The 21,582-nt window shown below is 34.8% G+C and overlaps 1 protein-coding gene across 2 annotated transcripts in view; it reads left to right on the top strand.

Moving 5' to 3' along the window:
• Positions 1 to 21,582, top strand: part of EEA1 (early endosome antigen 1) — a 120,187-nt gene that overhangs the window by 69,948 nt on the left and 28,657 nt on the right. For both annotated transcript variants that reach the window (XM_051963619.1, XM_051963620.1), the window contains 7 exons: positions 2,186 to 2,335; positions 6,467 to 6,586; positions 7,537 to 7,740; positions 10,042 to 10,242; positions 17,275 to 17,388; positions 18,329 to 18,484; positions 20,592 to 20,731. In XM_051963619.1, coding sequence (XP_051819579.1) covers positions 2,186 to 2,335; positions 6,467 to 6,586; positions 7,537 to 7,740; positions 10,042 to 10,242; positions 17,275 to 17,388; positions 18,329 to 18,484; positions 20,592 to 20,731 — 1,085 coding nt within the window. The remainder of the gene's footprint in view (positions 1 to 2,185; positions 2,336 to 6,466; positions 6,587 to 7,536; positions 7,741 to 10,041; positions 10,243 to 17,274; positions 17,389 to 18,328; positions 18,485 to 20,591; positions 20,732 to 21,582) is intronic.

Genomic DNA, 21,582 nt, shown 5'->3' with positions numbered 1-21,582 from the left:
ACTTGATGGTGATGGCTAGAGCTTGCAGAAGGAGTGCTAGGAGGAATGGTATTGTTAGGAAAATCACTTAGGTATCTGTGTGGAAAATGAATAGGAGTGGGACAAGATTTGAGGCAGTTACTAATTAGGAAGCCTTTAGAGTAATCAAGGTGAGAGGTGGTGATGAGGGCTTGAACAAGAGTGGTGGCTATATGAGTAGAGAGAAAGGTAGGAATTCAGTAGGAGATATAGAAATAGAAATGACATAATTTGGCAAGTGCTTCAGCAGTTGAGGTGAATGAGAATGAAAAGTCAAGAATCATCCTGAAATCTAGAACCTGGTGTGGATCCCTAGATAATAATAAAGAAATCTGGCAGAGGGAAGTATGCTAATGAATTGAAAACTCATGTCCATATTGTATTTCTAGGAAGCCTTGGCCTTATTTTAATCAGCCTCCTGTCTCCTTTCTATTCTTGAGACTGTGGTCCCCAAAGTGGATCTTATCCTTAAAACTCTGATCATTCTTATTCTCAGTGAATCTCCCTACTTCATACTTATCAGCCAATATTCCTTCTATCTCACATTAACACTAACAGTAATGAGGACTATATTCAAGACATGGAATTCCCAAGTCTTGCCAGATCTTTGACCTCTATCCCACAAATGGCCATGAATTTAGTGAGAGGACATATAGGAAGTTGAGAATGAGGAAGACCAGGACAAGAAATTAAAGAACTGTTGACATAGGGAATATTTCCATTCTTGCTGTCAATAAAAAGCAATGATTTAGAAGAGAAGGAAGTAAACTGCTGGCTATATAGAAAGATATAATACCTGAGTATAGGATGATGGGGCCTGGACTTGGGATAGTGTGCATTTAGCAAGGATTGGTAAAAATACATTTGCCAGGAGTCTTGCAAGTCTAATCAGAAGCGTTTTAAGCTAGTAGGAGAGAGACACAGAGCTGTATTTGTCTTTTTTTTTTGCTGAGGCAATTTGGGGTTAAGTGACTTGCCCAGGGTTACACAGCTAGGAGGTATCTGAGACCGTATTTGTCTTTCTTAGCAAGTTAAATACCACTGAGAGTAGCTAAAATTTAGAAAGAGGAATAGCAGTGAGACAGTAATTTACAGGAAATTCATGCCCTTAGATAGGTGCATATGGAGAAAAGATTTCTTCCCAATTCTAAAAAAAATTTTTTTTTTTAATGTGTCCCTCTGTTCTACCTCCTTTCTCATCTCAACTCTCCCTTTCACTGATGACTTAGAAAATTTTACCTATACCTGATGCTTCCATTGCCTCACATTTCATTGTCTTCTCAACTGTCTTGTAATTGAGCTTTCCATTCCCACTATTGTACCAAAACTAGTCTTTCAAAACTTTCTACTGATTTAATTGCCAAATTTACTGACCTTTGTTTCAGTTCTCATTCTCTAACACCTCAACAGCTCTGGATACACACACAGGTGATCATGCTTTCCTATTGCAGGTATTTGCTGATTCTCCCATTTCATCACTGCCTTCTCATTCTTCTGATCCTTGAGCCATCACCACTGGTCTTGGCTCTTCTCTTGCCATTGAGCTCTGGAGGAGAGAGTTAGATTGATGACTTTGGGTGGCTCTACTTCACATCCAGTTCATACATAAATCAAGACATACCTTTCATGATATCATTGTTCATCTTTGAGAAGGAAGGACCATCACTAACAGTAACAGCAACAATATAGAAATCTTTCAAAGGGTTTTTCTTCTTTAGGATTCTCTCCTTTACACTTTGTCCCTTGGCATCTCAGTCTCTCCTGTGGCTTCTGCTACCTCTTATAGAAGTAGATTTTGTAGATTCCCAAATTTAGATGTCTGGGCCTTTCTTCCAAAGTCTCGTCCTTTATCTTCATCTTCCTATAATGGAATATATAATGTATATGTAGTATATATACTGGATATAATTGGCATCTCGAGCCTAGCATGTCTATATCATAACTTATTATCTTTCTTTTGAATAAGTGTTCCTCCTTTTGACTTTACTGTCTCTCTGATATTACTCTTCATCTTGTGATCTTTGTAATCTCAGAGTTAAAATAGATATTGTAGCATGTCTCATTTTTATTTTCAAAAACATTGAAATTTAAAGTATTGTTCTCATTGGTGTTTAGCTCTTAAATTTAATGTAGGAGATGGGAAAATGAAATCCTTTTTCTTTTAAAGTTACACAGCAAACTTTTGGAGACAGAACGGCAGCTAGGTGAGGCTCATGGCAGGCTTAAAGAACAGAGACAGCTCTCCAGTGAAAAATTGATGGACAAAGAACAACATGTGGCTGATCTACAATTAAAACTTTCTCGCTTAGAAGAACAGGTAGGTCCATATTTTCAATTACTATTGTCTTTTTTCTCTAGAGCAAAGGTTCTTAACTATATTTGTTTCATGGACCACTTTGGCTATCTGAAACCTATGTCTCCCCTTCCAATAAATAACAAGATTTTTAAATGCATAAAATAAAATACAAAGGATTACAAGAGAAACTCATTATAGTGAAATCCAGTTATTAAAATATTGGGGGGAAAGTTCATAGACCTCAGGTTAAGATAATCTTCTCTAAGGACTTTGTACTTAAACTTGATATATATATATATAATTATTTTAATATTTATTTTTAAAAACATTGTTTAGTCTGATGCTTTCTTTAATTTATAGCTGCTGTGATTCTCAGCCTTTTATTTTTCACATTTAAAATAAATCTTCATTAAATACCACGTCTTTATTCATTGTGGTTACCTTCCAAAGAAACTTGAGAATGAAATTCTATATGGTGGAATGATCAATATTTCATTTACAATGAGAGATATCCATTTATTCATTTCACAAATATTTGTTGAGGGCTTGCATGGAAGGTTTTCTTACAATTTCAAGCAGAAAGCCTACATTTGGAGTGGAGGGGTAGACTTAGATGAAGTTGTTAAAAATGAGATTTATGGCCTGAACATAACGAAATATTAATGAAATTATAAAATTGGAAAAATGAGAATTTTCAGTAGTAGAGTTTATTAGAGATATCTTATTTCTGTTATTGTGAGGATTATATACACTACTTTATATAATAAACCTTGATATCATCTAAGATTATAATTATTTAAGTTCTTAAAGATGGATTTGAAATTGTAAATGGTGATTCAAGGCAATTCCAATAGATTTAGGATAGAAAGTTCAAGGCAATTCCAATAGATTTAGGATAGAAAATGCCAGTCACGTCAATAGAGAAGACTATGGAGATTGAATGTGGATTGAAACATAGTATTTTCACCTTTTTGTTTGTTTTATTCATTTCTTATATTTTTTTCTTGTGGTCTGACTTTTCTTGCAAACAAGACAGATATGGAAATGTATTTAAAAGGCAAGCCCATGTTTAACCCATATCAGATTACTTGCTATCTTGGGGAGAGGGGAGGTGATGGAGAGAGGGAGAAAAATTAGAACACAAAAGTTTTACAAAAATGAATGTTGAAAACTATCTTTACGTGTATTTGGAAAAATAAAATACTATTGAGGAAAAACAATACTTGTAAAAAGACGACATTTTAGTAAAAATCTCACCTGCTGTTTGATTTCCATATTATCAGAAAGAGCAAAATCATTTTGACCACAAAAATGCAGTTTTTACAGGCTGTAAGTCCTCTGTGTTTTAGGTATCTAGACTTAGAATTTTAGATATGGTACCATGTAATCCTGCTTTTTGAAATCAGATAATAAAGTACAGTTACTGTATAAAAAAATAAGGTATTCTGGTATTTTGTCTTATGTTATTCAGTTCTTAAGATATTTGATGAATCAATCAAGTGAAGAATCAACTCATGGATACTAGTTAATAAAAACAAGTAATAAGAATTTAGTGACGAGTTTCCTAGAAATGTATATTTTTTTGGGGGGAGGAATTCTCTTTATGATTTATTAATCATAGCATTAGAATTGTTCAAAATTTGCTTATATTACTGTATTGTGATAGGTCTTTCATAGTCTGTAAATTTTATTTGAGCCTTAAGAGTTGTAGGATTTGAGGAAATTATCTTATGTAACCCTTCAATTTTGCAGTTAGCTTCCCTGGTTCTAGGTGTGTTTGGGGGCCACGTCCCCTTCAGCCCATGGTTCATAAGCTCTAAGCTCTCACTAATATTTTACCAGTCAGTGATAGAACACATTCAGGTTTTTTTTTTTTTTTTTGGGCCAGGCATTTGGGGTTAAGTGACTTTCCTAGGGTCACATACCTAGGGAGTGTTAAATGATTGAGGCTGGATTTGAACTCCATCTAGTTGCTCCTACATTTAGTTTTAACAAAGGTTTAATTCAATAGCAGATGTAACTAAAGGAGTGCTATTACATGTCCTGCTATTAACTTTAAATTTACTCTTCATAAATACATATGTATTTAGTAGGAGGAGCCTACATTCCTAAGAACTGTTGGAGACTCACATCCCAGAGCATTTGGGGCCCAGATGTGCATCCAGAACATGCATATACTGAGAATCTACAAGATTGTTGGTCTTTCCTGTAGATTGCATTTTTTCTTCCTCTCCCTGACATCTGAAGGCTATCTGCTTTTACTCTGGCTGTGCTCAGGATAAACTAATGACCTGAAATAATGTCTCCTAGAAATGCTGTGTGTGCTTAGAACACCAGGAGCCACCTGCATTACTCCCCTGAGTAAAACTCTAGTTATTAAGCATTTCTCTTGATATGGGAAATGGTGTAAAGGCCTTTCATTCCCTTTCTCACTGTTTGCTCCTTTTATTACCTCAGCTACAGACTTCAGCTGAGCTATCTTTAGACTGCCTTCTACAACTAAGAACTCCATCTTCTGTAGGTACTGTAATTAGTAATTCTCTCCCCAGCAGGGAGGGCTTCTCCTAGGCCCGGCTAGGAAGCTAGCTCCAACTCTCCCCTTGCACTACTCAGCTGCAGGTTCTTCATTCAGGAGGCGTCATGAGCTGCAGAGGCCTCAGCTTTGATCCCATCTGTCCTTTGAGCTTTTCTTAGAGTTTGTTAATCTTTTCTCTTCTGAACTCCTTACTCAGTTAAATTACTCTGTCTGCTATTTTCTTTCTTGCATCTCTCATTTTAGCTGTTACCCAATTAATAGTATGGAATATATTTTATTTTTAGGCTTTATACCTTTTGGCTGAAGTCAATCTCCCCATGGTGCTACTTCGTTAAATGAAAAGAGATTCAAGAGACTTTGTGATAAGGAAACTTTTCTCTTCACCCCAGCAGCCTCTCTCTTCTACGTGAATAGGAATTGCTTGCTGGCTGGATGAGTTTGAAAGGCATTTACTTTTGTTCTACTTTCTTATAGCATCCTATCACAACCTCTGACCTCTCTTCATTCAGCCATCCCTGAGTCTCCTTCATCTGACATCTAAGGAGTTGCCAAGTCTTGTTAGTTCTCCCCATGAAACCTTTCCTGTTTCGTTCATCCCCTCCTTTCCACTCAAGTTGCCACCGACCATTTTTTAGGACCATATTACCATTGCTTGAACTGTTCTAAATAGCCTTCTAACAGATCTGTCTCTAGCTTCCCTCCTTTCCAATTCATTTTTATACTACTGCCAAATGCTCATTTGGTAGCTACACAGAACTACCAAAATGGTTTTCCTTAAGCACAGAGTTGACCACAGACTTTGCTATTCACTTATCTTTAGTGACTTCCTTTTGACTTTAAGGTCAACTTTAAACTCCTCATGTATCTTTTAAAGCCCTTTATAGCCTGATTTCAATCTCTTTTATATCTTCACTGGCCACACATAAGCCCAGCTGGCCTCTGTCATATATGACATTGTGACTCCTATCTCCACTTTTGCATTGATCATTCATTCTACATGCCTGGAATATAATCTTCTCTTACCTCTACTTCACAGAATCCCTATCTTCCTTTAGGATATAACGTAAGCACCATCTCTTCATATACACACTCAATAAATGCTTGTTAGGTGACTGGTTTTAGCCAAACCAGGCCACTCATTATCCTTGATCATCTTGTTCTCCTCTGTTCATTTTTGCATGCCGTATTCATTATACTCCTTTCTATCACACTCACTTGGTGTGTATTAAATGAGTTCTGTTCACGTCATATCAATCTCTGTTGAAATTTTGTTATTCTTCCAGAGTCATTTTTTCTTTTTTATTTCTAGTTTCTTGAACTAAAAGCAATTCAGCTTCTCAGATCTTCCCTCTTAAATCTCTTGTGCCAGTGTGACTTCACATGCACCAAATCATATTCTAAGTTGTTTAATAGTTATTCACAATTATATCTCATCCTCTGTACCAAATTGTAAGCTCTTTGGATGCAGGGAATGGGTCTTGCTTATTTTATTTTCCCCATAATAACTAATTAAATACATTATACACTTAATAAAATTTGTCAAATTTACTTTTTGATTTGAACTTCTACATTATGCCTCTTGCTTTTCATTAACAGTTTAAATTTTCTCTTTCAAGTTGAAGGAAAAAGTAACAAATTTCACTGAACTGCAGCATCAGTTAGATAAAGCAAGGCAGCAACATCAAGAGCAGCAGGCCTTGCAGCAGAGCACCACATCCAAGCTTCGGGAAGCCCAGGTAAAGGTCTTGGGGGCGGTACTGCTTTCGGGCTACAGGAGGGCCAGGTGGATAGGAACAATTTGATTATCCAGAGTAAGTGAGAAAAATGAGTTTTAGGGTTGGCTTAATTTTCTGGTTACATTGAGGTGGAATAGCAGGGTGTATTGGAAAGAGCCTTCAGATTGGAAACTTGGGTTTGAATCCCTAACTATTAGGACAGTCAGCTGACTTTAGTAACAGATTGGATATTGGTGGAAAGAGAAAGCAATATCTTTTTGGTTTAATAAACACAATTTAGTAATCATATTCTATATCTCCCACATTAGACACTGAATACCTGTTGATGAAGTATCTTTGCATAATTCAGGATCATCATTCATAATACCAATATTATTAATAGAATTGTAGGATTCTAGAATCATAGAGAAGCAGGGAACTTCAGGTTCATCTAGCTGGATTCTTTATCCAAATCAGGAGTCTGGTCTGTACTTTTCCTAACATGTAGCTGTCCAACTTATATCTGAAAAACTCTGTTGTTGGGCCATTGGCAATCTTTTGCTCAGGGACAGCAGTAATTATAAGGAAATTTTTTATGCTGAAATATCTTTCATATTGTGACTTCCATCTATTAGGTAAAAGGCAAAGGGGGAAATTGAATATATACAGATTTCAAAACATGTCTTGGAATGTGGCCTTAAATTTTTTTTAAATAAATGAGCTAATTTTAAGATGTTGATATTTTCTTAAAAAGAAAAAAGGAGAAAAATCTCATTAACTGAGTAATGATTACTGAGACATTTACTCTTTATGGAAATAAAATTTGTTTATGAAATAAAAGATGCCATTGGTTTAATTGTATTTGCCATTTTATGATTTCATGAATACAGGAATGAGGTATGAAATTTGATATCTAGCATTTTATGTATTAAGGTCTCAGTCCTTAAGGAAGCCATTTTCCATTGTTCCAGAATGATTTGGAACAAGTATTACGTCAAATTGGAGATAAGGACCAAAAGATCCAAAATCTTGAAGCCTTGCTACAGAAGAGTAAGGAGAACATCACATTACTTGAAAAAGAGAGAGAAGATCTTTATGCAAAAATTCAAGCTGGTGAAGGAGAGACTGCTGTTCTTAACCAATTACAAGAGAAAAACCATACATTACAAGAACAGGTAAGACTTTCACATGTGCTTTTTATCTGTTTTTAACTCATTGCTACTTAAAAATCTTCTCCATTGACCTTCCACATTTCATTTTCTTTTGTGTATATACATGTATGTAGATAACTTTTAGTTAACATATCTATAAAATATCTCAGAATTTTGTGTTGGTATATGGAATATTAGATTCAAATTGGACTGTATGAACTGAATATACTAAAAGAAGGGAGTTGTGATTTTAGTGTAAAGGCATGGAAGAGCCAGGCATTTTAGGACAGATAGAGTTAGCTATTGAAGAGGTGTCACAAGTGACCCATGAGAAAGTATGCCGTCATGAGTGCAGGGAATAGCAGGTGGTTCTGCTGAACTGAAAGGCTGGCCTATAAAACACTTAAATTTCAGTAAAGATTTATTTAACACGGTAAGGAAACAACCATTACTCTTACTGAGCTTACATTCTACTTGGAGAAAACAACATGTTTATAACCAAGTAAATACAGAATATATAGAAACTAATTCGCAAGAAGGCAAAAGCATTAACAACTGCAAGATTAGGAACAACCATGTATAGGAGGTGACATTTCAATTGGACCTTGAAGTGGGGCAGGAATTCCAGTGATGAGAGGCTGGCATTTAAGGAGAATGGCATGTAGGGCAGTTTAGCTGTGGTGTGAACACTGATCAGACAGAATTTTGGTTGTCACTTTGAGGAGAGTGACTCAGGACAGAATGCCAGTGATCTGTTATCTAGGTTGACTTTTCTCCTTATTCACATGGCCATGGTGCTCAAAGATTTTAGGGCCTCATCTCCCTCACCTGTACAATAGCAATACTGTCTGCCCTGCCTACTTCCTAGGGCTATTGTGGGAAAACTTTTGAACTATTAAAAGGTGATATGCAATTAAAACAAAATTTTGGAGGTCTTTGAGTGCTAGATTAAGGAATTCAGCTTTTATTGGTAGGCCTTTGGAAAAGAAATCAGAGCTTTAAGTAGGTAAGTGACATTTAAGACGTTTGCCTCATCTGGCAGCAAGAGTTGATAAAAATTAGAGGAAGAAGATTATTATAACAGTCCAGTCTAATCTGAGATAAGAGTAGTGAGTGTCTAACCTCTTGAGGTATAGGTAGTGGACATTGGGAAGGAAGAGATAGATTAAGAGATACTCAAGAAATAGAATTGATAAGACCATAGATTGCATGTGTGAAAATGAAGGCTTAAGGGGGTATCCAGGATACCTAAATTTGAACTGGGGTCACTAATAGAATATTGGTACCTTTCATAGAAATTGAGAAGTGTCACAATAGAGTTGTGGGAGGTGGTTTGTATTTAGGGGATAAGAACAAATATGAACAATAGCATCTGACCTCCAGGAAACTTGTTGGGATTGGAGATATTTTAAAAGAATTCCTAAATCTTAGTTCATTAAGTGGAAGAGGATCTGCTTATCAAAGCCAAATTTGATAAATAGATCATACAATAAATTTTGATGTAGAATGCAGTTATTTTCATTTAAGCCATGAAGATTTAACAACTTTCTGTATATTTACGCTCCTGTTTTCTGAAGATTCACCATTGATCTTAATTGCCAATTTTAAATGGTATATTTAGGTTGGTTGTCAGTTGGAATAATATGTTTTAAGTTTTTTTAAAAAATACACATTTCTTTATGAATCATGTTAGGAGAGAAAAATCAGAACAAAAGAGAAAAACCACGGAAGATAATAAAACAGAAAAAAGAAGTGGCCATAATATGTTTTGATTTACATTCAGTTTTCATAGTTCTTTCTCTAGATGTAGATTGCCTTGGGATATGTTTTAAATTTAACTCAGACTAAAATTATTAGAAAAATTTACATATGATTTTGCCCCCAGTAAAACTGCTAGACATAAGTCTGTGAAAAGAACATCTCTTTCTTAGATGTGAACATTTTAAAAATTGTAATGATGTTGGGCACATAAGTACTTTACTAAGAATAGATTGAAACATTTTAAATTTTATAAAATTCATGGAGACTATGGAAGTGTTTTGTTTGAGTTCCCGTGTATAAGGAAGAAACATCATACGTCTTGAAGGCCTTTCAGTAGGTAGGAGAAGGGGAGAGGCTAAAGGAGGGGGAAGAGAATCTGAAAGTTATAATTTAAAAATGAATGTTAAAAAAAAAAACAATTTTGTTAAAATTTAGAACAGCTTAATATTATTAAGATTGGCCCAATGCCTTCCCAATGTTTAACTTCAGAATTGTTTGTTCTTTGGATGTTTTAGGTCTTTTCATCTCTTTAGTAAATATTCTAGTATCTTGCTATTATAATAGGTAACTCAACTCACTGAGAAGCTGAAAAACCAGTCGGAAAGTCACAAGCAAGCCCAGGAGAATTTGCACGAGCAGGTGCAGGAGCAGAAGGCACACCTGCGAGCCGCACAAGACCGAGTTCTTGCCCTAGAAGCCAACATTAATGAAGTGAACAGTCAGTTAAATGAGAGTAGGGAGAAGGTCTCCCAACTTGACTTACAGGTAATGCTACTGTGTTCTTTTAATTAGTAACACAGTGTCTAGTGCAGAAATATTTATTGATTGATTGATTAATGACAGTTTCATCAGTAATCTAGAAGAAACTTTTCAATATATTTAGTTCATTGAATTTTAAATTACAGCTTCTTTATTATTTATTTTCACTTGTTGATTTTTAACTAATTGAGAATTGAAAGCAAATTAAATGACTTTAGAAACTGTTAGACTAGGTTTTTAATGAAATAGGCCCAGCTCCTTTCCACCATACCCTTTCTTTCTCTTTGTTTGCTGAATGAATCCATTCAGGTGTGAGCTGCCAGATTAATTGAACACGACTGGAATCTAGAAACTATTAAATTCTTTGCTCTAATCCTTAGACTCCTTTTGGAGACCTTTTGGACTCCTGAAATCTTAATAATTTCGCTTATAATAATAATAATAATTTTAAGCAAGTTATTTTTAGTAGATTAAAAAAAAGTTTGATTTTATTCCATCAACTTTCTATTTGAGAAGTTTATATTATATCTTGGCTTTGCTTCTAGATTTTTAAAATAAGATTTATTTTTTTTTTTTAAAGGCCTTGAAAATGAAATGCTTGGTATGTTTATTTTGGATTTACTTCTAGGATACCTAGAGGTTTACGAGAACTGGTTTTACCTAACATACTAAGTATAGGTTGGGAACTGAAATACATTTCTAAAGCTTCAGTGTTGACTTCATGGAAAAATTTGTGTAACCTATGTTTTGATTTAGTTCATATGTCTATAAAGTGAGGATGACAGAGAATTCCAGTACAGTTAAAATATCACAATGCAGAGATCCAAGACTGCCTATCACTTTTTTCCCCCTGAGGCAATTGGGGTTAAGTGACTGGACCAGGGTCACACGGCTAGGACATGTTAAGTGTCTGAGACGAGATTTGAATTTGGGTCTTCTTGACTTCAGGACTAGTGCTCTATCCACTGTGCCACCTAGCTGCCCCACTATCTACTTTATTAAAAAGTAATATGTCATGGAAGGGTGAATGGTTACTACTCCCTATATATTTTTCCATGTGTCAGCAGCATATTTAAGATTATAAGAGTCTGTGACAATCCAAACTTAAAAGTAGGTAGATGAAGTTTATGATTCTTTTTGTTCTGAAGAATTGCTCATTCTATGCAAAAATATCTTTTCTCTTATCCCCAAGCTGTTTGTTCTGGAACTTTTCTTGAAAGTTGCTTAGCCTGTTGTTCACAAGTCATCTCTCTAGCAAATTGATGTTAGTCATCAGCCTTTGAAATGTAGCTGCTAGGATAGCTGGATGGTGCAGTACCATCCCTGGACTCAGGAGGAATTGAGTTCAAATCCAGCCTCAGACACTTAATACATCCTAGCTGTGTGACCCTGGACAAGTCACTTAACTCCAATTGACTCACCCAAAAAAATGTAGCTTCTTAAAATTCTGGTTTAAGAAACTTGGAGCCACTTTTCTATTGTTTTAAACTATAATAAACAGGAGAAGGGGACTACTCCTAGAATGCTAGCAATTTTAACATGTAAAGGAAAAAAAAACATGACTACTTCTTAAAATATTAGCACTCTGATATACCTTTTATGACACTGTGATCTAAATAACAGCCACTCTCTCTCTCTCTCTCTCTCTCTCTCTCTCTCTCTCTCTCTCTCTCTCTCTCTCTGTCTCTCTCTTTTAAATAACTTTTTATTGACAGAACCCATCCCTGGGCAATTTTTTACAACATTATCTCTTGTACTCCCTTCTGTTCCGATTTTTCTCCTTCCTCCCTCCACCTCCTCCCCCAGATGGCAAGCAGTCCTATACATGTTAAATAGGTTACAGTATATCCTAGATACAATATATGTTTGCAGAACCAAACAGTTCTCTTGTTGCACAGGGAGAATTGAATTCAGAAGGTATAAATAACACGGGAAGAAAAACAAAAATGCAAGCAATTTACATTCATTTCCCAGTTTTCTTTCTTTGGGTGTAGCTGCTTCTGTCCATCCTTGATCAATTGAAACTGAGTTAGATCTCTTTGTCGAAGAGATCCACTTTCATCAGAATATATCCTCCTATAGTATCATTGTTGAGGTATATAATGATCTCCTGGTTCTGCTCATTTCACTTAGCATCAGTTCATGTAAGTCTCGCCAGTCCTCTCTGTATTCATCCTGCTGGTCATTTCTTACACAACAATAATATTCCATAACATTCATATACCACAATTTATTCAACTATTCTCCAATTGATGGGCATCCATTCATTTTCCAGCTTTTAGCCACTACAAACAGGGCTGCCACAAACATTTTGGCACATATGGGTCCCTTTCCCTTCTTCAGTATCTCTTTGGGTTATAAGCCCAGTAGAAACACTGCTGGATCAAAGGGTATGCATAGTTTGATAACTTTTTGAGCATAGTTCCAAATTGCTCTCCAGAATGGCTGGATGTGTTCACAATTCCACCAACAATGTATCAGTGGCCCTGTTTTCCCACATCCCCTCCAATATTCCGCATTATCTTTCCCTGTCATTCTAGCCAGTCTGACAGGTGTGTAGTGGTATCTCAGTTGTCTTAATTTGCATTTCTCTGATTAATAATGATTTGGAGCATATTTTCATATGTCTATAAATAGTTTCAGTTTCTTCATCTGAGAATTGTCTGTTCATATCCTTTGACCATTTATCAATTGGAGAATGGCTTGATTTCTTATAAATTAGAGTCAATTCTCTATATATTTTGGAAATGAGGCCTTTATCAGAACCTTTGACTGTAAAAATGTTTTCCCAGTTTATTTCTTCCCTTCTAATCTTGTTTGCATTTGTTTTGTTTGTACAAAAACTTTTCAGTTTGATATAATCAAAATTTTCTATTTTGTGGTTAATAGTGATCTCTAGTTCTTCTTTGGTCATAAATTTCTCCCTCTTCCACAGGTCTGAGAGGTAAACTATCCTATACTCTTCCAATTTATTTATAATCTCATTCTTTATGCCTAGGTCATGAACCCATTTTGTCCTTATCTTGGTGTACGGTGTTAAGTGTGGGTCAATGCCTAGTTTCTGCCATATTGATTTCCAATTTTCCCAGCAATTTTTTGTCAAATAATGCATTCTTATCCCAAAAACTGGGGTCTTTGGGTTTGTCAAACACTAGATTATTAAAGTTATTGTCTGAATAACAGCCACTCTCAAAAAGATACTTCCCCCATAGGAGTTGTAGTTTTAACATTTAAAAAGGGTAGGGCCTAAAAGAGTGATAAAGGAGAGCAGTGGCTAAAACTGTTGCCACTGTTGAAAGTACAGAAAGGAAAAGGCCCTTTTAGGTAGTCCTATATGAAGTACCTGTAGCTGCACAAGAGTTTTGAACTCTGTGTTTTTTAAAACCATTTTGCTAACAGATTAGTGTTCTGCCATTTCATAGTTTACTTCCTCTCATAATTATTTCCCAGCCTGATGGTAAAATGGAAAAAACATTGGGTTTGGAGTCCAGGAACTTGACTCCCATCTGGATTCTTCCACTCTATATTATCTGCTCTTGGTGGGTCATTTGTTTTTTTTTGGGGGCCCAGTTTTCTCATCTTAAACCGTCAAGATTAGGCCTGGTGATTTTTGTCCCTTCCAGTTCTAAAATTTATAAATGTATGTCACTGAACTTCATTGAGTCTCAATTTTTTCTCATTTATAAACTGAAGGTAACAATTGTTCTCCAGGGATATTGTGAAGACAAATGAGATATGTAAAGTGGCTAGTCACTCAAAGTTATTTGAAGGCACTTTTGTCTCTGTTCTCTCAGGAGCCTATCAAGTGCCTGGCACATAGTAGCTATATTCATAATACTTGTTGATTGATTCAGCACAACTTTAAAGTGAGACTGTTTGCAATTGATCTAAGAGTTCAGATGAGAAAGTAGCAATATCCTTATGACAATACTTACCAGGCTTGTACTTAACTTTCTGTAAAGAGACCTCAGAGAAGCCAGCTGCATGATTGAAAACATTTTCTTCCCAAGAATTACAGATCTGAAATTGTAAAGTATGTCATTGGGAAAATGATTTATTTACAAAATATGCTTTGCTCATGAACATTTCTGATTATTAGCTCATGCTTTTCTTGCTTTAATATCTATAGCTACTAAGTTATGGTATGGTAGCCAACACAGTTAATTTTTTCATTATATACACAGAGGGAAATTTTAATGTATGGAAATGTTTTATATTGGATATTAGGTTAAATCACTAGAGCTAATGCATTTTTTTGTACTTCATTTTCTTTATTTTTAATAATAACTTGTAATTTTCAAAATACATTCAATTTTTTTTTTTTTTTTTTTTTTTTGCTGAGGCAGTTGGGGTTAAGTGACTTGCCCAGGGGTCACACATCGGAAGCATTAGATATCTGAGGTCAGATTTGAACTCAGGTCCTCCTGACTTCAGGGCTGGTGCTCTATTCACTGTGCCACCTAGCTGCCCCTCAAAGATAGTTTTCAACATTCATATTTGCAAAACCCTATGTTTCAAATTTTTCCCCCTTCCCTTTTCCCAAACCTTGCCCTTCCCCTCCCCCTAGACAGCAAGCTATCCAGTATAGGTTAAATATGTGCAATTCTTCTAAACATATTTCTATATTTATCATGCTGCACAAGTACTAAAGCATATTTATTAATAAAGGTTTTGTAACCTTTTTAAAGGTTTTAAAAATGTAAGTTTTTAAAAATTTAGGAGTGTGTAAATTTTTTTCCTCTAACTTTTTATTGACACATATGCATGGGTAAATCTTTACAACATTATCCCTTCTACTCACCTCTGTTCCAACTTTTCCCTTCACTCTCTCCACCTACTCCTCTAGATGACAGGCAGTCTACTACATGTTAAATATGTTATAGTATAACCTAGATACAATATATGTGTGCATACAGTTCTCTTGTTGCACAAGAAGAATTGGATTCAGAAGGTAAAAATAATCTGGGAAGAAAAACAAAAATGAAAACAGTTCACAAGGAATGTGTAAATTTTAAAAGATTTTCAGGTCATGTAATATTTCTCTCAAGTAAGTACATTTTTCTTCATGTAACAGCCTTGGGTTCTGTTAACAGATAATCAGATTTTGTATGAAATAATTCAGAGTTTTGAAAAATTTCTGTTTAAAACCCCTTGGCCATTCTCAGATATTAATTTCTTAGCTTATTGTTCTCATACTTTTTGGTTAGAAATGTATGTATCTTCATTCTTCTGTAATTTGTATTTCATATGAATATTCATGTTGATGTGCAGGCCTTTATTTTTTATACTTTACTCAAAAATTTTAACTAATGACTTTTCTTATTCAGAGTTTGAAACTGTTATTCAATGTACTTATACTTTTTCATTCTTTTGATAACTATATATTTTTTCTTCCAAATTCTATTTCTTGATTTCTCCCTCTTCTCCCTCCTTCCCCCTTCCGTCCCCCCCCTTTTCTTTGGTCTGGGGGAACTTTATGATTACTTAATACAGATTGGCAACTAGTCTATTTGTAACTTGATGTTACAAATGGAGAGTTTAAGAGTTTAAGCAACTTTCCCATGAACACAAAACCCTTGTCGGATGAAGGACTTGAACTTGGTTCTTTTCTGACTTGGAGACAGGCTTTTCATCTCCACTATTCCATACTTAAATCTTTTAACTTTTGTTGATCACAGGGGAAAGTGCAAAAAAGAAAATTTGTTAAAAATTTTAAGTGTATTACAAAGTGGTTCAAATTCATTCTTTTGAAATTTAATCTTGTCTCTAGGCATCTTTTCACTGATGTTTGTTTTAGCTACTTGGTTTCTGATAATAGATAGGATCCAGGGAACAATTTTTCAGGGCCCTTTTCTTCACAGGTAGTGCCTTTAAAAAAACTGACAGAGGTGGATCACTATAAAAGCATTTTTAAGTTGAAAAAAGTAACTGCGTTTAGTAAGAGTGCTGGTGAAAAGAATTGTAGCAAGGCTGGCATATTGGAGGAACTTCCATAGTGATTTTACTGAAAGACTCTTGAGTTCCTGGGAAAACTGAAGTAAAAGGAGTATGGGTACATTCTGAATATACTGAATTTTTCAGCTGTGTGCTATTTCCTCGGCTTTGTTGGCTTTGGAAGTACATATTTTTAAACTGACAGAATTGAAAGGACAGGAGATGTGTGCTTCCAGTATTACATCCAGGAAATCTACAGAAAACAAATCTTGCTTTGCTCTCATTTGATACTCATTTTTGTTATTTGTTGCATTTGACCCAAAGATGTGAAAATAATTACTGGACTGACATATAAGACTAAATAGTATCAGTTACTATAAAGAAGATGGTTTTGAAAATATATGGTTTTTTTTTCCATTTTTCAACTTTAAAATTTAGTGAATAGACTTTTGCCCTCCTACCAGTGATGTTGTGTATTGATGGAACTGAGTCGGGGAGGCAGATACATATAATTCAAAGTGAAATTAAATTTTCTTTTTTGATGGTTGAGTTTAAACAGAGTAAAAGATATCAAAGTATCATCCTGTACTTTCTCCAGTGTCTCTCAATACTTTTCTGACTTTATAGTAATTTATACGTATATAATTTGTATTCCCAGAGTTATAACAATTCATTACAATATAAGCTTCATTGAGTGAATTATTTTATTGTGAACTCAGAGTAACCCAATAGTCTGTAGGATTTCATTTCTATTAGTAGCTTACTCCCTTTTGTTTGCTGTTTTTGTTTTGTTCTTTTATGAAACCTTTAAAAAGTGTTAGAATTGCCTAAAGATGTTTAGCCCTTAAAATACAAAGCAGATGACTAGGTTAAGTTGTGGTAGCATTTAAAAAAAATATTAAGTTACTAAAAGGAAAAAAAAGAAAATTAGTTAAAAATTTTTTTAAAATTAAAATTTTGTTGGGAAATTTTGACTTTTGATCTGATTCTGAATCTAATAATTTCTAATATGCTCTTTGAAGAAAGGGGGTTGTGATGCATCACTGTAAGATGAAATAAAAATGATGTTCTGAATAAATTAGATTGTTTTTTATTTTATTTCAGATTAAAGCAAAAACTGAATTATTGCTCTCTGCTGAAGCAGCAAAAACTGCTCAAAGAGCAGATCTTCAGAATCACTTGGACACAGCACAGAATGCATTGCAAGATAAGCAACAGGTATAGGAAGATAAAATGACCTTATACTTTAAACTGATGCACATTAAAAAGATGACTTGGTAGAAGTATGCTTTATATCAACATTCGTGTTGGTATCTACACCACACACCTAGCTTGGAGACTGTGCCAACAAAAAATGGGCCATCAGGGCGGACCAAAGCCAGAGAGGTTTGTTTCTAACCTGGATCTGGTAAAAGAATAGATGTTCTGAAAACCACTGTAGCCTTGCTAAGTTTGTAAAGTGTTATTATTAGATGATGAATTTTCTTCACCCATAGCAACACATGATGGCTATCCACGAAGACAGCAATTCTCAGACTTTTTGGTATCAAGATGCCTTTCTACTTTACACACGTGAAAATTATTGGCTCCCATCCCTAATCTTTTGTTTATGTAGATTTTTAGATAGATGTAGATATTTACCATGTGAGAAATTAAAATGTGTCAGTATTATCATGAGAATAAATTTGACCAAAAAGAACCCCTGAACCACACTTTGAGATAATACATTAAGGGATAGAGGTGTTGTGATCCATGCTGAAGAAATCACGTGTCCATAAAGTATTGAAGCATACTTTATTGTTCTTACCCTAATTTTTGTGACTTCTAAAATTTTTTTTCCTAAGATCATTTTTTATTAAAAAAAAAGTCAGAAAATTGTCAAAAATGACAAATTCCTTCTTAGTGTATAGACTACAGCCTTCTTACCAAAAGGATTGTCATAAGGTTATACATTTTTGTATCCACAGCAATTCAGAAAGATGAAAATATAAAGGGGGATAGTGGCAACTATGATTTGGCTTGGCGTCCTTCTAATTCTTAAATTATGGAACCTGGAAGTTCTGATTTTTGATAACATCGATTAGTTTTATGTTATCTAAATATTGGGACAAAAGTAGGTTAGTCTGACTGAAACTTTCTTAAATTTTTTCCTTTATAGGAGTTAAATAAAATCAGCAATCAGTTGGATGAAGTAACTGTGCAGCTGCATGACAAGCAAGACCACTGTACCCAGCTGGAGGCTTCCATTAAGGAATTAAAAGAAAAACAGCTCTCTAATGAGCAAAGAGCTGAAGAATTAGAAGGACAAGTGAAGGTTTGTAATAAAACAATTGCAAAAATTTGTAAATTTATAAAAAAAATAAATTTTTATAAAGCATTTTTTAACCAAATATTTTTGTTAATAAAATTTCTCTTTATTACCTACACATTCTAATCTATAGTTCCAAATGGTGGAAATTAATATCATTAACGATTACCTGAAATGCTAAAAATTTATGAATCATTAAAGGAAAACAAGAATTTTCTAATTAACCTATAGTTAGCAGAGTCATCCCAGAGCCTTCCATTAAATCTCTGTAGTATGGTGATAGATGTCCTTTCCTAGGGAGACCCTTAGTGAACTGTCCCATAGATGTTTCTGTCTGTTCAACATTTTTATTTCAGATTTGGATGGCATGCACAGATTTTAAGATGATAACAAAGAGGGATAATCTACCGTGTAGAGGAATCAAAAGCTCTTGATAGGTTAAATGAAACTTAAGTCTGGATAAATGTAAAGTCCTAAACTTGGACTGTAAACTCAGCTGCTTGGATTTGCAAGGGAGATGATAGTTGATTTGAGAAAGATTTGAGTTGATTTTAAGCTTAATATAAATCAAGAATGTGTGACTTGGCATTCTGGGTTGCCTTCAGAGGACCCCAAGGGGAATGGTGATCTAGTAAAATACTCTGCTTTACACTATGCATATCTTCAGAGAAGTGAATGAAAATCCATTGATTCAGTTGTATCAAGTAGCTACTGTATTCACTTCAGGATTTCTTTTTTTTAGGAAGGACATGATCACACTAAGACTGATTTAAAAAAAGGTATGGTGAAGGAATTAGAAGTCCTAAACGACAGATTTGAGGATGGACAAGAGACATCATAGGGTTACCATCTGGAAGAGTGGTTAGGTTTCTCTGCTTTCTTCTGGAAGGCAAAGGCAGCCAGAAGTTACAAAAAAAAATGTGTATTTAAAAAAAAATCCTATTTCTGAAAGCTGTCCCAGAGTAAATTGAATGGGCTCTGTCAGAAAGTAATAAGAATCTTGAGATTCTGTGAGACTTACCAGTTACCCATAAGTTACAGTTAATGATTCTAGGAAATATTTTTTTATTAAACAAGGCAATTGGAGTTAAGTTATTTGCCCAGGGTCACACAGCTAAGTAAGTATTAACTATATGAGGCTGGATTTGAACTCATGTCCTTCTGACTCCAGGATCAGTGCAGTGGATATTGCATCATCTAGCTACCTCTGTCCTAGGAAATATTGCCAGTACTTTTTGTAGCCAGTTTTTAAAGAATTAATTCAGTTGTATAAAATAGTTTAGGAAATTTTTTCTCTTCTGTTTTAAATATGATAATGCATAAGATGATCCAGAAGCTGTAGTACAGTTTAAAGCTCTTAAATACTAATAGAATAATAATAGCAGTTTGAATTATTAAGATTGTTTTTGGACACTCTGTGTAGGGAGGAGTGTGTGTGTATGTGTGTGTGTGTGTATGCATGTGTATACATCAAAGTTATCTGTTGGATTTAGCAAGTATAGAGCTACGTGGTAAAATATGTTTAGTTATTCAAATAATGCCTTAAGTGGGCTTCTGTATACTCCTTGTGCTGTATGTAGAGCAAAATTTTTTTTAATAAGAACATTATCTAAATAATTCAAACAGATAAATTACTACCGTAATTAGGATAGACAACAAAATTTTAAGTGCAAATAATTAAAAGTGGTAATGTCATGTTTATTTTGAAGGAGAATTTCATTTTTTCTTTGTTTTGTATTGCCTCTACCTATCTTGGCTCTGGGCAGATCCCTAAATGTCCTAAATGTTCAGGCTGCTCTCCAGGAATGATTGAGAATCTTTATTAATGGAGGGATTTCCTTTCACTAGTAGTTCTTCACACTGATATCACAGACCTATTCATTTACTTACATATACACACACCCACACATGAATGTAAATTTTTTTTCCTATTCAGAATTTTTTTGGTTATAATTTAAAGGAGTGTTTCATGGTTGTTTTAAAAGTCTGGCTCAAGAAAACAAAAGTAGGATAATGTCGACTCTATGTAATGGGAAATCCTATAAAATTTCTTACTTAATAGATAAAATATCTACTGAAGTTGAATTTTTTTTTTTTTTTTTTGGTTTCATAGAAACTGGAGGTTGATATTCTTGAAGCTAAAGCAAGTAAGGAACAAGTTTTACATGATCTACAAGAACAAAGGCAGCAGAATGCAGAATTAAATCTCCGAGCTGCAGAGCTGAGTCAACTGCTGGAAACTGAGAGAGAAGTGTAAGCCAACATATTTTCAAAGTGGATATTGTTTATTTTGCTATTTCCACAAAGGTTTCATATTGTTGACATTATTTCATATTTATTAAATGTTTACATTAAATGTTTTGAATCCATGTATGGAAATGTTCATTTGAAATGGAAATTAAACCTATCATAATCCAGTAAAGCCATTTTGATTCTTTTGGGTAGAGCAAGAAAAATATCAATTTGGATCATCTGGCATGGGGTTGGTGGTTTTTTTTTTTTTTAAAGTCATCTCTCTTAAGTTGACTGGGGTAAAGCAGTTGCCTGGAATTACAAATTTGAGTAAAACTGTAGTGTTAACAAAAGAAAGGGCTACTTGGGGCCACAGCCCAGGGGAGGGGAGCACACAAGTAAGCGAGGGGCCACTGAGTCTTCTTTTGGCAGCAGTGCAAAATACCATGAGTAACGGCTATCTGGCTCACACAGAGGACACAAAGGGACACCCCAGCTCTCCCTAGACACCCTGCTTAGAACTGAATCTTACAGCTCAGGGTTCTATTGGTTGTAGCAGTTCTTCTATGACTAGGGCCATGGATAATCTGGGGGAAATTGAAGGAGCAGTCAATGAAAACATGACCCTGCTTCTTCAGGACAGTTTGGGAGGCATTCTAACTATTTGAACAAACTATTTAGTAGCTATTTTACTAAAAACCATTTTAATTGCCAGTCTAATGGCCTTCAGTCCTGTTATTAGTTTTGAGAACCACTTTATCATTAGAGAAATTTAATGTTTTGCCATTTCTAATCTTCTACATGCCCAATTTTTATTTTCTTAAATCTTCATGAGAGAAAGAAAGGAAGTTGATGTGATCCAGCAGATGAAA

This window comes from Antechinus flavipes, chromosome 5 (genome assembly GCF_016432865.1).
Source record: "Antechinus flavipes isolate AdamAnt ecotype Samford, QLD, Australia chromosome 5, AdamAnt_v2, whole genome shotgun sequence".
NCBI lineage: Eukaryota > Metazoa > Chordata > Mammalia > Dasyuromorphia > Dasyuridae > Antechinus > Antechinus flavipes.
Note: the sequence above shows the minus strand (reverse complement) of the source record. Positions and strands in the feature narration are given on the sequence as shown.